Source organism: Mercenaria mercenaria, chromosome 14 (assembly GCF_021730395.1).
Source record: "Mercenaria mercenaria strain notata chromosome 14, MADL_Memer_1, whole genome shotgun sequence".
NCBI lineage: Eukaryota > Metazoa > Mollusca > Bivalvia > Venerida > Veneridae > Mercenaria > Mercenaria mercenaria.
In genome coordinates, this window is record NC_069374.1 from 6621548 (window position 1) to 6640839 (window position 19292).

At 35.2% G+C, this 19292-nt stretch overlaps 1 protein-coding gene across 1 annotated transcript in view; it reads left to right on the forward strand.

Annotated features, from left to right (window-relative positions):
* The first annotated feature begins 2218 nt into the window (after positions 1-2218).
* Positions 2219-19292, forward strand: part of LOC123528104 (kinesin-like protein unc-104) — a 116926-nt gene continuing 99852 nt past the window's right edge. Inside the window, exons 1-4 of the mRNA XM_053524004.1 lie at positions 2219-2402; positions 2882-3045; positions 4339-4447; positions 7927-8018. Of these exons, the coding sequence (XP_053379979.1) occupies positions 4348-4447; positions 7927-8018 (192 nt within the window). The 5' untranslated portion in view covers positions 2219-2402; positions 2882-3045; positions 4339-4347. The remainder of the gene's footprint in view (positions 2403-2881; positions 3046-4338; positions 4448-7926; positions 8019-19292) is intronic.

Here is a 19292-nt window from a genome sequence, read left to right on the forward strand (position 1 = left end):
TGTTTCTAAATGTTGGTGTAAAATTTTTAGGCTTCACCAGCTTTAAATTTGTTCTCTGACTCTTATTATTGGTCTGTTATTGATGGCAGAACACAGCATGATTGTTGTACCATAGAAAGTTTATGGTGAAATCCTCTTTAATAATACTAGAACATTGATTTATCTTATAGCTCCTTTATGATGTAAATTGATAATTTTCTTTTATAACCTATAATTCCTGATCAGCCTTATTGGTTTACCCTGCGGGTGACACATTTATTAATACTATAGTTGGGGAATGACTTGTGGAGTTTGCATGATTTTGCCAGTTATAGGATTTGATTTACATCAACTAATGTGGTTTTGCTTGGAGCCTTGGCATTTTTCTAAACCTTTTTGGGAATGGGTCTTATGTCAGATACACTGCCATTTTTTTATCCTCAAAACATGTAAAGTACGTAAAAATTAATGAAATTTTGGGAAAAAGTATTTCGAAATTTTTATAATATTTCACAATAAGGAATAGGTCCTTTTATGGGACCCATCCTATTTAAAGAAAGAAAAAAATGCTAAGTGCAATTGAGAGATGTACCCTAAGCCCGTCAAAACTAGTATTGTTTAAATTGTTACACCAGAAATTTGTTTCTTGTTTTAATTTAGCACCAGTTCTTTTTCTCATAATATTGTATATGAGTCCCCCAGATGGATTATTTTGGCATATGACGCCTACATTGTTCAAGAATCAATACACATATTGGAATTATTGCTTTAGCTACTCTATTGTTAATATTCAATTGGATGAAAATTAGTTCTGTTTACTAAGTATTGATTGTGAAATCTGATAGCATCTATTACAGAATGACAGATTGTTATCTGCAGTTTGTTGTTATCTCCCTTGATAATTGATCTTTATTGATTGGAGCTTAAGAACCTTATATTTGTTTTCTAAGAATAAGGAATATTATATATGTAAGATGACTGAGAATTTTCTGTAACAATTTGTTTGTTGGGTGGGTTGTTTGTTTTGGTTAAACACCTGTTGACGATGCATGTTTCTGTTCACAGCTCTAGGTTATTCACTGCAAGTAACAGACAACATGCATACATGAGTCAGTCTCAGGTGAAGGACTTGTTAAGAATGGAGAACGTTTCCACCACCAGGGGATCAAACTCTTTACCTCTTGACTCGGCAGTCTTAAGCTCTCAGCATGAAAGAGTCATGAAAAGTTCTTCAGAATGTTTCTCTTCTTACATGTTTTAAAATAATATTATAATTCATGGTGATCACTTTGACAATCATTTGCTGTGCAGTATGTCGTAACTATGGACTGTTATATTTTCCCTTGGATTAATGTTTGATGACTGTATGAGTAATCTATGGAACTCTGTATTGATATCTGTCTGATTTGAGCTTCTAGAAAACATTTGTGTTTTATGTGTCACTGTATATTAGTAGTTATGTTAAAATGAAAAAGCTCAGTTAAAAATTAGAGCTCAGTGTGTAAATTCTAATTATGAAATATCCTGGATACAACCAATCAAGTATTGCCCAAGTGTAGTTTGAGAACTTCTACAATCTGTGTAAGATAAAAAACAGTCTGAAGTAACCATTCAAGCTTAGAATAAACACTATAGAGCTCAGTATATATCCAGCAGAGAACAGTATATACTATACAGAGCACAATTTACTCTACAGAGCTCAGTGCTCAGAATTACTCAAGAGCTCAGTATTTACAGTTTGGTATTTACTAAAGCTCAGTATATGGCTTTTCTCTCTAGTGAATTGTTATATATTCTCTACAGAGCTCACTGTCAACCCTAAGGAGCTAAGTATAAACACAACAGAGCTCAACATATCCAATAGAGCTTAGTATAAACAGAGCTAAGTGGAAATCCTTAAGTTAGATCAGTTTTAGAATATGAAAAAAAAAACTTAATTCAAACCAGGGGACAGACTTGGAACGAGAGCTCAGTGTAAATTCATTTAAGTGGTCAGTTTAAAATGTAAACCATTCTAGCACCTCTGGAATTCTACTCAGGACTCAGTAGAACAACAGAAAACAGATAAAAAAAACTATGTCCTCATTCACATTTGAATAATCTAGGTAGGGCTTTTTATAGGATTCTACCCTGAGTACAGTTGAATATCACGAAATCTTGTGACTCATCGCAAAATTCAATAGACCTTATAGCTAGACTTATTGAACAGTTGGTCTCCTGCAAGAATTATGCTGAGCATGGAAGCATATTGATCGGCAAGGATCCAATATTCATTGGTTCTTCACAGCCATTCCAATACATTATCATTGACTCGCCAAGTGTCATTTGAGGTTAAACTGAATAAGGAAATAGTTCCGAAATTATTTGCTACAAACTATCTTTGTGTTGGATTTTTAAGAAATTTTGTTGTTTGGACATACAAGGTGATAGAATATTGAACTAAACAGTGATCTCTCCTTTCTTGATTTCTGTCGGAAAGTTTTGTAGTGGTTTTGTTTTATTTATGTGAATATGTTATTTTCTTAAAATAGATAATGAAATATTATGTTACAGTCTTTTGTATGAACATTTTCAGATGAAAGCAAACTGATCTGAAGACTCCAATATTTTAAAACCTTCCTAATTGTTAAGGACTGAAAATAGATAAAACAATAGAATTTTTAAAAAAATCACTCTGTTGTTTTCCTTGAAAATTTTGTCGGCACCACGAATGACGTAAGATCCTGCTTAACATACAAATTCAATATTCATAAGTTATTCATAGTGACGCTAAAAGGCAAAGTAACTGTTGATTTGAAAAATCTTAACATTTTTCCACACAAACTGCGGTATAACATTTCTCTTTATCATTTGTATAACAATATATTTGGATTTAAAACTACAGTTTTTGGTATAATTTCAGGAAAGTAAAATAAACCAAGCATGGAATATACAAACTGGATATTTTAAGTGCAAAATATGGCTGTTACAGAGGTGACTAACAAGACATTATCATAGCAAAAAATCATTTTGTTACATCTTGGACCTAACATTTGGAAGAAGACACTGTGAAGTGATACCTTATAGGTAGGTAGGATTTTTTCAGGTGTATTTTGAATTGATGGCAGTTTAGCACTGCACATGTAAAAATATGGCAAAATTTTAAGGTAAATAAAAAATAAGAAAAATTTTGTGTCATTAAGACAGAATATTGGTATTAAGTGGCTAACAGTGTTATGATAAAATGAACTTACCGCTGATTTACAGAAGAAGATAGTGCTCAGTCTGTTTTTTTTTACATCTTAAGTGATTTTTTTGTCTCCCACACCACTGTGGTGGGAGACATATTGATTTACTCCTGCCTGTGTGTGTGTGTCAGTCAGTCTGTCAGTCAGTCTGTCACAAATCTTGTCAATACTCTAAGTCGAACATTTCTCATCTGATCTTCACCAAACTTGAACAAGATGTGTTTGCCAATAAGTCCTCGGCCAAGTTTGATAACTAGCCAAATCGGCACAGGCACTTTGGAGTTATGGCCCTTAAACCGAAAATACTGATGCCAGTGATACAGGTTTTGGTGCATGGTTGACTCAGATACATAATGGAGAAGAAATGCCAATCTAGATGATTAGGCAATTGTGGGAGACATGCACTTTTCTCAAAAGTAGCTCTGGTTTTTATCTGATTCTGCGTATGGCTTACACTGACTTGCTGTGAAATTCAAACATTGATTTTGCAAACATTTTACAAAGTGTACAAGATTTTGTATACCATATGGCATGCTAATATAATTATGTACATCCACTTCCTGTGGGGGTCAAATAATTGCATCTTGCTTGTGTAATATATATTGACCAATTACCTGTTGGCCAAGATTAGATATATCTAGAAAAAAAATTTTTCGCTAAAACAAAATATCATTAATAAAAGTGTAGGTAAAAAGTAGTAGATTTGAATTATTTTGAAAAATATAATCATGCCTGTTAAATATACACAGTCCAGCTTGCATTTTTTTAAAGAGCGGGACCACCTGAGGGAAAGGCAAAAAGTGGTCTCTTAACACAAATGTTTTTTTTTTTGATACAACATTATTTGGTCTTTATTACCCCAAAAAGGAACTGAAAAAGTGTTTACTTAATAGATATGGTCTGTTATAAATGTAACATAAGTTTGACTGCTTTTCTGATATAATGATATTTTTACTTTTTGATAATAGAAGTCAGCGTGTCAGCATTGTCACATGATTCAGTACAATGTGGCCATCTTTAATAATAATAAAAACACAATTTGCAAAGTTATATCCCATTATATTAAACATAAGTGTTCTCTAGTAACTCCACTTTTAATTTTGAATGTTTTATATATGGCTGTTTATTTTAGGAAGTGACCATGTCGTCTGTGAAGGTGGCTGTGAGGGTTCGACCCTTCAACAGTCGTGAGATTGCTCGCGAATCAAAATGTGTCATCGGTATGTCCGGGAAGTCAACCAGTACGTATAAACATTTATCCAAATTGTTGTACATTAAGTGTGATACTTAAAACCTAAATATTTTACTACTTCCTGGACTTCTGACCAGTAGTCTTCCCTTGGTAAGGGATTGTGGAGACCATTGCCAACTTCGGGTCTCACTAGGACTCGAGCCTCTAACCTCTGGATTGAGTTCCTAAGCTCTTTACCTGCACCACAGTGCCTCCCTACTGTTATTTTGATGTGATTATGATGTTATATACATATAATACTGGTAATTGTGAAAGGTAATAATATGCTAGCTGAATGTAAAAACAAACTGTTTATCAGTTAAGTTCTATACATACATGGTGTTGAAATGAAGGAAACTAAAATCTTGATCCTTTTTTTTTTTTCACAAAAGCAGGTAAGTTTGGTTATAAGCTAATTGTTAAAGTCAGTTTGCATGCCTCTGCCCCCCACCCATGTCAAAAGACTCGGGAAGCATATAGTGTTAGAACTGTCCACAGTCTGTCACACTTATTTCTGCTCTCAACTGTTTCCTGCAGAATTCCACCCTATTGCAAAGCCACTTGGTATACCATATCAGTATGAAGTGGGTATGTGTATATTATTGTGACTTTCATGTCCCTTTCTATTTTCTGGAGTTAAGGCGCTTGTACAGACTTACAAATACGTAAGAATATTGTGTACTCAACTGTAACAGAGTGCATCCAATTCAAATGAAACTTGGTATACATCATTAACATGAAGTAGACATTGGAACTCATTGTCTGACAATTTTTTCTGGAGTTATGGCCATTTTTCAGACTTTGAAATATTACAACTACATTTCAACTGAGTGTATTCAACACTTCCTACTATTTCCATCCATTAAAATGAAACTTGGTATGATACATCATCAGTTTGAAGTGGGCATTCTCATATTGTCAGAACTTTCATGTCCGATTATTTTTTTCTGCAGTTTTGGCCATTTTTTACACTTTGAAATATTACAACTACATCTGTACCATGTCTTCTCAGCTCTTACATCAATTGAAATGAAACTTGGAATACTTCACCGACATGAAGTTGACATGTACATATTGTAGAAACTCTTGTCCAATTACTTTTTTTCTGGAGTTCTGGCCATTTTTCAGACTTGCAGTATTACAGCTATATTGGAACATAGTTTACTCCTTCCAAACAGTTTATATCAATTTAAAATGAAACTTGGTTAATATCCTATGAAGCAAAACTGTGCATTTTTTTTTTTACTTTTGTGTCCTATTCTCTTTGTGCTTCTTTTTAGCTCATCTGATTTTTTGAAAAAAAATGATGAGTTATTGTCATCACTTGAGCGGTTGTCGGCGTCGGCGTCGGCGTCGGCGTCGGCGTCTGCGTCTGCGTCGGCGTTGCCTGGTTAAGTTTTATGTTTAGGTCAGCTTTTCTCCTAAACTATCAAAGCTATTGCTTTGAAACTTGGAATACTTGTTCACCATCATAAGCTGACCCTGTATAGCAAGAAACATAACTCCATCTTGCTTTTTGCAAGATTTATGGCCCCTTTTGTACTTAGAAAATATCAGATTTCTTGGTTAAGTTTTATGTTTAGGTCAACTTTTCTCCTAAACTATCAAAGCTATTGCTTTGAAACTTGGAATACTTGTTCACCATCATAAGCAGACCCTGTACATCAAGAAACATAATTCCATCTTGCTTTTTGCAAGAATTATTGCCCCTTTTGGACTTAGAAAATCAGTTTTCTTGGTTAAGTTTTATGTTTAGGTCAGCTTTTATCCTAAACTATCAAAGCTATTCCTTTAAAACTTGCAACACTTGTTCACCATCATAAGCTGACCCTGTACAGCAAGAAACATAACTCCATCCTGCTTTTTGCAAGATTTATGGCCCCTTTTGGACTTAGAAAATATCAGATTTCTTGGTTAAGTTTTATGTTTAGGTCAACTTTTTCTCTTAAACTATCGAAGCTATTGCTTTAAAACTTGCAACTCTTGTTCACCATCATAAGCTGACCCTGTACAGCAAGCAACATAACTCCATCCTGCTTTTTGCAATAATTATTGCCCTTTTTGGACTTAGAAAAATCATTTTCTTGGTTGAATATTATGTTTAAGTCAACTTTTCTCATAAACTATCAAAGCTATTGCTTTAAAACTTGCAACAGTTTTTCACCATCATAAGTGGACACTGTACATCAAGAAACATAACTCTATCCTGCTTTTTGCAAGAGTGATGGCCCTTTTTAGACTTAGAAAATCATGGATAGGACAATATTTCTATTATACAAAAAAAATCAGATGAGCGTCAGCACCCGCAAGGCGGTGCTCTTGTTTTTGACTTTGAGATATAATTCTATCAATCATTATTATTCTGTCAAGCATTTTCATGCAGCATGTGTCATACAATGTCAGCAACATTCTTGTTGTGAAATATAATCGGAACTATTTTTATACAAACCTTATTATATATCTTGAACATTTGAAAATGTCATATTGAGTGGTTTATGATAGATACAAAATGATGATTTTTTTCTAAAATAAAAGTTAACTTATTTGAATTGACATTGTTGAAGCTCCTTTGTTCAGACTTTCATAAACTTACTTTACCTGCATTTTAGATCTCTCTGAAATCCTGAAACATAATTTCAGTTGGCAAAGACAGCCTTAAGATAAACTCTTAAGTCATCTTGAACAGTTCTGTCTCTGTTGAGCAACAGTTCAGCTGATTACATCACATCAGTATACAGTTGTATTACTCCACAGGTTATGTTTTAAACCCCTTATCCAAGCAGCTTCCATTTTATGGAAGAAGCTTTCCTTTAAATCAGTTTAAATAGAGACATCCTTGCATTTTCTGAAATTTATGAAGCAAGTATTTGGATGGTATCAAAGTGATAAAACTTTGATTTAGAACTTTGAAGGTGATAAAGCAAAAATATAAGGGTGGGATAATGTTTCTTTTTTGAATACTTCTCAAAAATCTGGAAAAAAGAACACAGTTTGACTATGATATGTAAGGAATAGTTTTTCAGAATGGTGAGTACCTGTATAAGCATTCTGGTAGCTTGGTAGGGCATTTGAATGGTATTCCAAGGTCTGATATTTGAGCCTGGTCTGGCTGCATGTCTCTGAAATACTGTTAAACTATACTTCAATCACAGCAGTTTTCCCTCACACCAAGCTTACACTGTGTTAAATTTTTATAAGATATGAACTATTTCATCCTATAAATGATTAGCTAGAATTTCCATTATTTTGCAAATAAAATTTTATATAATATTACACTAAAACACCAATCCATCAATTCGTAAGAGAATGTACAAGTTCTTGAGTTTCAGGCTTTTGACAGATCCCAATGGCTTCGAACAATGTGACTTGCTAGAGTCCATCCTGGTACATGCGTCTAAGATACTTGAGTTTCACTATGTATCGATAGGGATTATTTAATTGAAAAAAAGACTAAAATGTCATGCTAACATATGAAATTTTTTATTACAGCTATAGAAAATACGAAAGCAGTAGGACCAAAAGAATCCAAAGAACAGTTTAAAAGTTTCAACTTTGATTATTCCTACTGGTCTCATACAGATGTAAGTATCTGATATAGTACAGTATTATTGACAGTGTTGTCTATACCTTATAGGTACATGTGGCTGTTTTACTTTTATTAAGCTTGTCTTTTTGTTCACCCAGTTCACTGGCATCCAGGCCACCGTGATGAAGGTAAGCTAGTTAGGCCAGAGTTTTTTTATTTTTCGTTTTACGGGAGCGCCGGTCCTAAATATTGCAAAAGTGGAATAAAATTAAAATTCATTTTCCCGAGTTTTATTTTATTTTTTCCGCCGGTTGGTTGTTTACAGCCCCAAAGAAAATAAAATTAGTGTATTTTCACCTGGACGTAATTTCACAGGAAGGGAGTTTAACGCGTGCAAAATATCGTGTTTTGCCGTACATTTATCGGCATTAACAGGGTGTAAAATTCCACTCGCCTGCTCGCATTGGCGAGTTAAGTCTGAGTAGGACGAGTGGACCTCGCTGTGTACTCGGCCGATCGGGCGAGTGGTTTTTTTACGTCCTTTCTTTACCAAAATTCAGAAATTACATCTACAAAACGTCAACAAACTTTGAAATGGTTCAGTCGCTACCTGGATTGACTGGAATTTACCCGCGAATCGTAAAGATATCAAAACGTCATGCCGGTAAATTTCCATTCCACAAGCACGTGCGACCTATCGTAACATATAATTTACATCGACACGTATACAAAAACCGTGCGTAGTGCATTCATTTTTTAATATTTTCGCTTCAAGTTTTCAACAGCCCTTGAGAAATAATACTTTTTGAATTCTATAATGATTTTAATAAGATATCGACAGAAATGTAGGCAAAATTCTATAAAAACGGTCGAATTTTCATATAATCATTTGTAAAAATTCAAACAGCGCGATCTTAGTTACTTATTTCTTTCTAAAAGTAAATAAATGATGAATACTATGGGCTTAAAAATCAGACTTTTGACCAGAAAGGACAAAAAACAGAATAAAAAAAATCTTAAATAATGAAAAAGCGGCTGCGATTACAATACATGGAGTAAGATGATTTTTGGCAAACAGATTTCTGTTAGTGCGGTAGAATAGGTTACGTGACCTCGTGAACGTAAGTAGAAATGCGATTTTAAAATAAAGCAAAGTGATGTCACTGCGGTTTTTAATAAGTTTTAAATGAATCTTTGTATATGTATTTCTTTTTACCAACAATTTAAAAGTTTTTCTTGTCAAACAATAATATAAATTCCTTGAGGGCAAATAGGTCACAGAGGTAGGATATCCACTATAGTAACTATCGTTTGAGACATTTATCTTTTATACGGGATATAGCACATTCGCTTTTGATAACAAATTAAGGAAGAATTTTTTTTATTGATTTCTATTTCTCTGCAATTTTAAGAACCGATGCGGTACGATCACACAGTGATATGTCACATGGCGCGAAAACATGACGTAATGCCATGACAATCTCGAGCAAAAATACCGCTTTGATCTCCGCTTCAGATGTCAAGATACTGACAAACTTCTTTTAGCTCTTAGAGGGGGTGTAAATTGATCATGAAAACAAGGTCAACATTACTTAGTTTATCACTGGATAATTACCGATAATCTTTAACGTTTTTTTCTCTCTTTCTACACGGGTGGATGGACGATGATTAGTGTCCAAAAATTTTTAGACACTTTTCAAAACATATATTTTTCGGGAAATAATACTATTGTACATAATACTCCTTTCATAAAAGTGACAGTATTAAAAGTATTAGATTGTCTAAAGATTGTCTTACTCACATTTTGTTTTCAATAGATTCAACTTACAAGTTTGCCATAGAAAGGTAATACAGTATCAAAAGTGCTTTGACATTAAATTTTATTCAAAACATTAGTTGTTTGCAGAACAAATAAATGTTTGTAACAGCAGGTTTTTTTTTTACATTTTTATTTCAATGGTGACCCCTCACACTTTACACAGGCTTGGGACTGTCTGGCATAAAGCAGCTGGTAGTGTTGGCAAAATCTCAGACAGATGGTCCATTTCTTTTGTAACTTCAATAGAATTCATAAGTGTATAAAGAATAATAAAGAATACTTTTTATTAGAGACAATATTTTGACAAAAAGTGATGCAACTTCAGTACTTGAACTTAGTGTAGTATAAAAAGGTGCAAATTACAGAAGCAACTTCAGTACTTGAACTAAGTGCATTATAAAAAGGTGCAAATTACAGATTTAATGAGGTAAATTTTCAGATTACTTTTTGCTAGATTATCTTTCGTTTTTCATCACTGAAAAAAATCTTTCCCTCTGCACTGTGACTGTTATTCAAAGTTATTAAATACTTTATTTTGCTGATAAAATCCAGTATATTATGAGCTGGCATAAACTGTAATGTTAGCTCGTTAAAGATGATATTGGTGAAAGATACAATAAGTAAATATTATGTATAAAAAGCAGAGGTTACACAGCAGAAGATGCAAGCAAACCAAACCACCAAAACTACTACACTACTAGGCCACTTTATACCAGACATGTTTAGTCTCTACTTGATGTCACTGAAATTTACTGTGGCTGTTGTAACATATAAAATAATTTTTGTCTTCCACTTAAATTAAGTAAAACAAGCTTTCTGAATTTTAAAGACTTGCCAGTGTGAGTTACAGTGCCTGAAGCAGTTTATTCACAAGCATGCATGAAAATTTTATTCAATGTTCATCCTGTATAAATGGCTTTTATAGTCTTAAAACATAACAATACATCACAATATTAAATACTGGACACAAACACAAGTAAACAAAACTTGAAACGAAAGTTCATCAAAATAAAAAAAATCTTGAAAAATTCTATTTTATTTTTATTTTTTTCCGAGATGCTCACTTTCAAGCTTTTTATTTTTATTTTTATTCCCTCCTCCCCCTGCTCATTTTTCAAAAATCTCCCGTAAAACGAAAGATAAAAAAACTCTGGCCTTATATGGAGAGATGTGTTCCTAACTGTAGAGAGTATGATAGCAGCAAAGTCCTTCCAGCGAAACATTGTCTAAGCATGAGCAAATTGTTGCCTCCACACGAAATTACTTTGTCTGCTGCCTTATTTATATGCAGTTACAGTAATGTTGCACTGAAGGAACGGAATTTCCTATCAGTTCTTTTCCTAAATGCAGACTGCTTACATAATCACAAAATATTCTTTAAATATTTTTATCCAATAATAAGTTTTACCAATTTGTGCTGTTCTGTCTTCAATATTTTCTTCTTCAAGTTGTGAAGCAACTGGCCATTTTGACTAGCTGATGTTGAGCCTACTTCTCAGTTACATACAACCTTACCCCACCCACCCCCGCAAGTAAATATATAAGAGATAATTCCCATTTTTCTTTACGATTAAGCTAATGATACTGTAAAATAGTTCGTATTCATTGGAGACTATGTCCATTGCATCATTCAACAAAGTTAAATCTCAAACAAACAGAATTCATATTGAATTTCATTTTTTCTTCAAAGATGAAAGTCATAAATTCATAACCCCCATGTGAAATAGCTATATAACTGAAACCATGAAATTAAATAATCACAACATTTACTTATTTAACAGTAATTCAGACATCAACTTTGTTTTTACTCATAGCAACAAGTCTTTTAGGAATATATTGGGCAATTTTCTCAGGATGTGTGTCTCAAAGAAAACAGCATGTGACCTCTGCAGTAAATAGTCATCACAGTTAATTTCAGGTTAATTTGAATTTGGCACCATTGTGTCGGCATCTTATATGGCTAAATCAATATGTAAGTGTTCTATAAAAGATCAAAAGGCTACAGGAGAGGCGATATTGATTGTTTTGGTAGACAATAGCATGTAGATTAAACTTCTGAGAAGCATCTTGATGAGGTGCTGTAATTATTGCGCATGAAATTTTCATGCGAGAAGAAAAATTAAGGAAGGGTTTTATGTATTTATACCTGTAATGTTGATGCATTGTGCATGTCATTAGCTATATCTGTCGCCACCCTGCAGATAAGACTGGAAGCCAAACCATTACACAGTCGCCACCCTGCAGATAAGACAGGAAGCCAAACCATTACATAGTCACCACCCTGCAGATAAGACTGGAAGCCAAACCATTACACAGTCACCACCCTGCAGAATATAAGATTCTTTCACTGGCTGTAGGTGCAGATGGGAATTTCTGGCTTCGAGGGTAACTGTTTAAGCAGTAATGAGGTTCCTACCGAGTTAACGCCTAAACAGTTACCCGAGAGCCGGAAATTCCCATCTGCACCTATAGCCAGTGACAGAATCTTTTTCTTGCATACCGATATCAAGATATAATAATAAAAATAAATTCAATAGAATGGCTTTCTTTTTAGAACTATTTCTTATAGCAGCGTATTCAAACAAAGCGCGGGAAACCAACGTCAGTAAACAGGAAAGACGTCATGACGTTTCAAAGACAAATAACAATGTTTAGTTCCGGTTTTGTTTTATCAGTTGCAGCGTAACGTTATGAATTTTTAATAAAATAACATGTTTTGAATCGGGAAATATACTATCAGGAACAAAGAGGAACTGTCAAGGTATTGGACTTTTATTCCGTTTTTCGAAATAAAATATAAATAACTACATAAATCTTCTACATATATGTAGTTCGTAATACGTCATTTAAAGCACGAGAGTCATCTTACACCCCGGGGTGTAAGATGGATTTTTCCAGCACCGGTAAAAATACCGGAAATCCCCGTCTGGTATGCAAGAAAAGACTGGAAGTCAAACCATTACATAGTCGCCACCTTGCAAATAAGACTGAAAGTCAAACCATTACACAGTCGCCACCCTGCAGATAAGACTGAAAGTCAAACCATTACACAGTCGCCATCCTGCAGATAAGACTGAGAAAAGACTGAAAGTCAAACCATTACACAGTCGCCACCCTGCAGAAAAGACTGAAAGTCAAAACCATTACACAGTCGCCACCCTGCAGATAAGACTGAAAGTCAAAACCATTACACAGTCGCCACCCTGCAGAAAAGACTGAAAGTCAAACCATTGCACAGTCGCCACCCTGCAGATAAGACTGAAAGTCAAAACCATTACACAGTCGCCACCCTGCAGATAAGACTGAAAGTCAAAACCATTACACAGTCGCCACCCTGCAGATAAGACTGGAAGCCAAACCATTAAACAGGCGCCACCCTGCAGAAAAGACTGAAAGCGAAACCATTACACAGTCGCCACCCTGCAGATAAGACTGGAAGTCAAAACCATTACACAGTCGCCACCCTGCAGATAAGACTGAAAGTCAAAAGCATTACACAGTCGCCACCCTGCAGAAAAGACTGAAAGTGAAACCATTACACAGTCGCCACCCTGCAGATAAGACTGAAAGTCAAAACCATTAAACAGTCGCCACCCTGCAGATAAGACTGAAAGTCAAACCATTACACAGTCGCCACCCTGCAGAAAAGACTGAAAGTCAAACCAGTACACAGTCGCCACCCTGCAGAAAAGACTGAAAGTCAAACCAGTACACAGTCGCCACCCTGCAGATAAGACTGAAAGTCAAAACCATTACACAGTCGCCACCCCGCAGATAAGACTGAAAGTCAAAACCATTACACAGTCGTCACCCCGCAGATAAGACTGAAAGTCAAAACCATTACACAGTCGCCACCCCGCAGAAAAGACTGAAAGTCAAACCATTACACAGTCGCCACCCTGCAGATAAGACTGAAAGTCAAAACCATTACAGTCGCCACCCTGCAGATAAGACTGAAAGTCAAAACCATTACACAGTCGAACTTTGTTCGTTCGAACTCATCAGGCTGCATGCCATAATTTTTCAGGACCTTTCCGGGATTCTGAGTTAAAATTTCCGGGATTTTTACCTTTTGTCCGGGACATACACCGTGACATTAGTATTCGTCTGTTTCATGCATAAGTATCATAAAATTACATGCAGTTTCCGGAGATAAACATTGTTCCCTCGCTTAGAAATAATTTGCTGCAAATGTCGTCTAGCTTTCTAAGGGAGGTAAATAGGGTAATTCACGTCTATAGTTCGGCACGTGAATTGGTTGCGTTCCCGAGGTGAACTGAATTAGGATTGCTACATAAGAAGAATTTAACCTGGTCATCGTGATTTAGAATCCAGCTTATTTGGTATCATTTTTATGCTTAAACATTTATCTAATCATTAATAAAATGGAATCCTCAAAGGAATAAAATAAATCGAATCCTCAAAGGAATAAAATAAATCTTGTAGATAAAATCGATATAAAATATTTCGGGTTGGGTCAATTTTCATGGATCGGTCGGCAAAGGCATTCAATAGTCAAAAGTTTTATTTAGAATATGTGTGACAATCAATCTACATTTTGAAAGATTACAACCTTTTAAAATAATTATCGTTTAATTGACCGTTATCAGCCATTTCTTCCAATCAAGGCTACATGTAGCTTCACTGCCTACGTGCTAAAAACAACGAGATTTTCGGCTATTGTTCCTAATATTAAAATGATCATAAAACTGTTATTGATTGCATAATTTTGTCAATTCATAATCAAGGTCATCAAAATAGCCGACTGTAAATTAATCTGGGTCATCAAAAGATCGCGGGGCGCGTTCAATATGAGTGTTGATCGGAGCTGGCTTAATCAACATGTGTCCCGCTCGAGGGCATGAAACTGATTATCGGATAATTAGGAATAAACAATGTGACACCGGGGACTGTTTATTGTGTTTTATTAATGTAAAATTCAACAATTTATAGACCAAAAAACTAGTTTTTTGGGAGGTTATTTTTGTTTTCTGTATTTTTAATTTTCCGGGACATTTCAACACTGTCCGGGACACCGGGACGAGTATGTGATTTCCGTGACAATCCCGGACAATCCGGGACGTATGACATGTATGTCATCAGGACCAGCAAAATTTGTTTGAGTTATCAAACAAAATGCATCATATAGGGATTTTGCCGGAACTGGACGTTGAATTTGAGTGAAGGGTGGTGTACGAATTATTCGCAGTCGAGTGAACAAAGTTTTATTATATTTCACTCTGATGTAAGAATTCATTAGTCAGTTGCCTGCTGTAGGAGGCTAGTAGGCATACAATTGAAAAAAAAAATCGAAACACCTATCTTTGTTACATAGTACTAACCGAAAATTGCTAGATACTGATCATCCTTTGTTGAATTTCTGTAGTGAACATGTCCATCTTTCAATTTGGGCAGTACCATTAACTGTTAAAAGGGGTGCTTACCAAACTTTGATGAATAGAATATGAATCTGCACAGAATTCTAAAAGTTATCTCTTGACATTGCATACAGAAAATTTGTACAATTACAGTCATGAATAACTGTGTTGCTATCATCTTTGACTCTTGTATTGATGTGCTTTCATTATGGATATAGATCTGAAGGGAATAATAGCTAAAATTGTTCTGTGATGTCAAATGTCGGGAGTAATTGTGGAGATCTTGTCTCATTAGATGTAATTTTCTTTCGTTAGATAAATTGATGCTCTTCATGTATCATCATACATGATCGTGGCTGACATTTTTATACGCCCGTTTGAAAAACGGGACGTATTATGGGAACGCCCCTGGCGGGCGGGCGGGCGGGCAGCGTCCACAGACCTTGTCCGGAGCATATCTTCTACATGCATGAAGGGATTTTGATGAAACTTGGCACAGTTGTTCACCATCATGAGACGGAGTGTCATGCGCAAGAACCAGGTCCCTAGGTCTAAGGTCAAGGTCACACTTGGAGGTCAAAGGTCAAATTCAAGAATGACTTTGTCCAGAGCATATCTTCTTCATGCATAGAGGGATTTTGATGAAAGTTGGCACAATTGTTCATCATCATGAGAAGGAGTGTCATGCGCAAGAACCAGGTCCCTAGGTCTAAGGTCAAGGTCACACTTAGAGGTCAAAGGATACAAGAATGAAAACTTTGTCCGGAGCATTTCTTCTTCATGCATAGAGGGATTTTGATATAACTTGGCACAAATGTTCACCACCATGAGGCGGAGTGTCATGCGCAAGAATCAGGTCTCTAGGTCTAAGGTCAAGGTCACACTTAGAGGTCAAAGGATACAAGAATGAAAACCTTGTCCGGAGCATTTCTTCTTCATGCATAGAGGGATTTTGATATAACTTGGCACAAATGTTCACCACCACAAGATGTAGTGTCATGCCCAAGAACCAGGTCCCTAGGTCTAAGGTCAAGGTCACACTTAGAGGCCAAAGGTCAGATACAAGAATGACTTTGTCCGAAGCATTTCTTCTTCATGCATGGAGGGATTTTGATGTAACTTGACACAATTATACACCATCATGAGACGAAGTGTCATGCGCAGTTCCCTTCTTTAGAATTACTTCCCTTTGTTGTTACTATAAATAGCTTATATTGTAACTTTTTCATTACTAGTCGTAGGGAAAAATCGAGACCACTTTTCTGTAGTACAACATGCATGCTACATCCAATTTTGAGGTGTATTTTGACCAGTCTCTACCTGGTAAAGATTTTTGTGTGGACTTACAATTTTTTTTTTTTTTTTTTTTTTTTTTTTTTTAAGATTAACTTCCCTAAGTTGTTACTATAAATAACTTATATTGTAACTTTTTTATAATTGACCGTAGGGAAAAACCAAGACCACTTTTCTGTGGTACAACATAGATGTTACTTTCCAATTTTAGGTGTATTTTAAGGTATCTCTACCTGGTAAGGAGTTTTTTTGTGGACTTAGTTATTACTAAACAAGCACAAAATTAAAATTCCATTTGCAAATACAGGTGCTACAGTAAAGAAATTTGCTGTGTCGGGCTTATATTGTGACATTCTTGCACTCTTGTTGTCAATATAGATAGATTCCTAAACTTTAGCTAGCTCCTGTAATGTCTTCAGGACCTATATACATTAACATTTTAGTCTTAATTTCAGGTTGTCTTGTGGTTTAATGATTAAGTTTGCCAACTGAGTCACCTGCCCCTCACCATAGTTGGTTCAAGTCTGAAGTTCAGATTGTAGTGTTCCTTACTGGTTAAGAATGCCAGTTGAGTAATTTTCCCCGCACAACTATGGGTTCAAGTTCAAAATTCAGCTTGTATTGGTACTCATTTGTCCCTTACTACTATTGGTTCAGGTCTTACTTTCAGGTTGTATTTTGGCCGATGGTTAAGGTTGCAACTGAATCATTTGTCCTGCACCTTTGTGGGTTCAAAGCCCCTATTCGGAATCTAGAATTCTGTCATGAGATGAAAAAGGTCAGTAGTCATTACCAAGGTGTTTGCTCATGCCTGAAATCATGCCGAGAAGGACTGGGGGTGTTCCTCCACCTTTAAAACCTGAAAAGTCATCATATGACCAAAAAAAGTCATCAAAAAAACAATCATACACTAAAATTTATTCTTGGATTTCAAAGTGCCAAATATTCAGTTTACTGTAGCTTTGTTTTTTGATGTAACAGTTATTCACTGCTAAAATTTTGCTATGCTGACTCTAGCTGTGTTAAATAGTTTCTAGGATACTTTCAGTTCTTTTTGTGCTTATGGAGCCATTCAGCATTTTAAAGTTTAGACTTCAAGTATTGATGAATCTGGACCCAGGGCTAAATGGAAAATTCTAGTAAGCAGGGCTCCTCAATTTCAAAGAGTTATGACAGTGTCCACTAAACAGTTGATTCAGGAAAATTGACCAGAAAAATTCAGGATCCCAGAAGATTTTATTTTGGTACATTCCAATCCTGAATTTTAATGATTCTGTTGACGTCACTGTTCAAATATGGACAGAATTTATTCATAGAATTTGTCATCTTAGCATGTCAGTAGGGTAATAAATTTATTTTTAACCAGACATACATCAACAGAAAATTCTTGATTCAGAACTAATGTCTTTACAAGGCTTTGAGACATTTTGGCCTTTTTACATTGCTTTGAGTTCATTAATATGAAAATTTAATGGAGTCCAGGATTCCCTGTTATTGAAAAGTGAAGTGGGAGCCAGTGAAATTTATGTAAGCATTGTAATACAGTAAAAATACCATTAGCCATGGAGTGTATTGACCAAGATATGGTTCTGCCTTTTAACCTTTAGCCTGCTGGCAGCAAATGATTCTGCCTGTGCAAACAGCGCAGACCAAGATCAGCCTGCACGTCCGATCATGGTCTGAACTTATCACTGTGATAAATTTCCGGTGAACTCCCTTCGGATAACTAATGGTATTGCTTAAATTGAATGACAGACGAGTCCATTTTAGAAATTTAGCAGGGTAAAGGTTATGATCAGTGCAACTTACAGGAACTGAAATACTGTCATGATCTATAAATCAAATAAAATGCTGACTAATTGTACCATTATAAATGAGAATTGGAAGCTGACAAGTGAAAAAATCTGTTGTTTTGCAGCAATACAATAACAATTAATATTTCAAACTTTCCTCGTAGTCTTTGTATTTTATTGACACTAAACTGAGAATGAGTCACCTAGTGTTTGTTTGAGAAGCACAAATAATTGATGAACAAAATCAATAGAAATCTAAACATCTCTTTTTGATATTCCTCCTGTTTTCAAATATAGGTTCCCTTTGTTCTCTCTTATCAACATTAACTGTCATTCTAACAGTTAAGGTTTCTGTTTGTTCTTAAAAAAGCTATTAGGCTTTCCAATTTCAGTTTCAAGTAATGTTGTTTTTTGTCATCACAATTAACTGGCTTTCCACAAGTTACAGTTTACAAAAATATTAAGCTTTGCATTTTCATTTTCAAGTTACACATTCCTTTGTTCTTTGTCCACCATTAACTGTAGTGGCTTTCCACAGGTTAAGGCTAACAAAAGTATCAGGATTTTCATTTTTGTTTTCAAGTTACACTTTCCTTTGTTCTTTGTCCGTCACCATCAAATGCAGTCAGTTTTTAACTGTGGCTTTCCACAAGTTAAGCTATAACATTAACAGGATTTCTGGCTTTTTTATATCAGCTGCAAGTTTAGAAAATGTCTATCCTTTTAGTATCAGGTACATTTAAGGGTACAAGTTTAGAATATGTCTAGCCTTTAAGTATCTATTTAGTATTGTTTGATTTTTGTCTTCAGCGTGCCAGACTTCCTGTTGCATTCTTGTTGTATAGTGTTTTCGCTGTTTCCTTCTTAACATTTGTATGCCTTAATTATGTCTTCCACCACACAGTGGTGTAGGAGACATATTGATTTACTTCAGTCTGTGTGTCTGTCACAAAGCTTGTCCACACTCTTAAGTTGAACTAGGCCAGTAGGTCTAAAAATAGAAAAACCTTGTGACCTCTCTAGAGGCCATACTTGTGAATGGATCT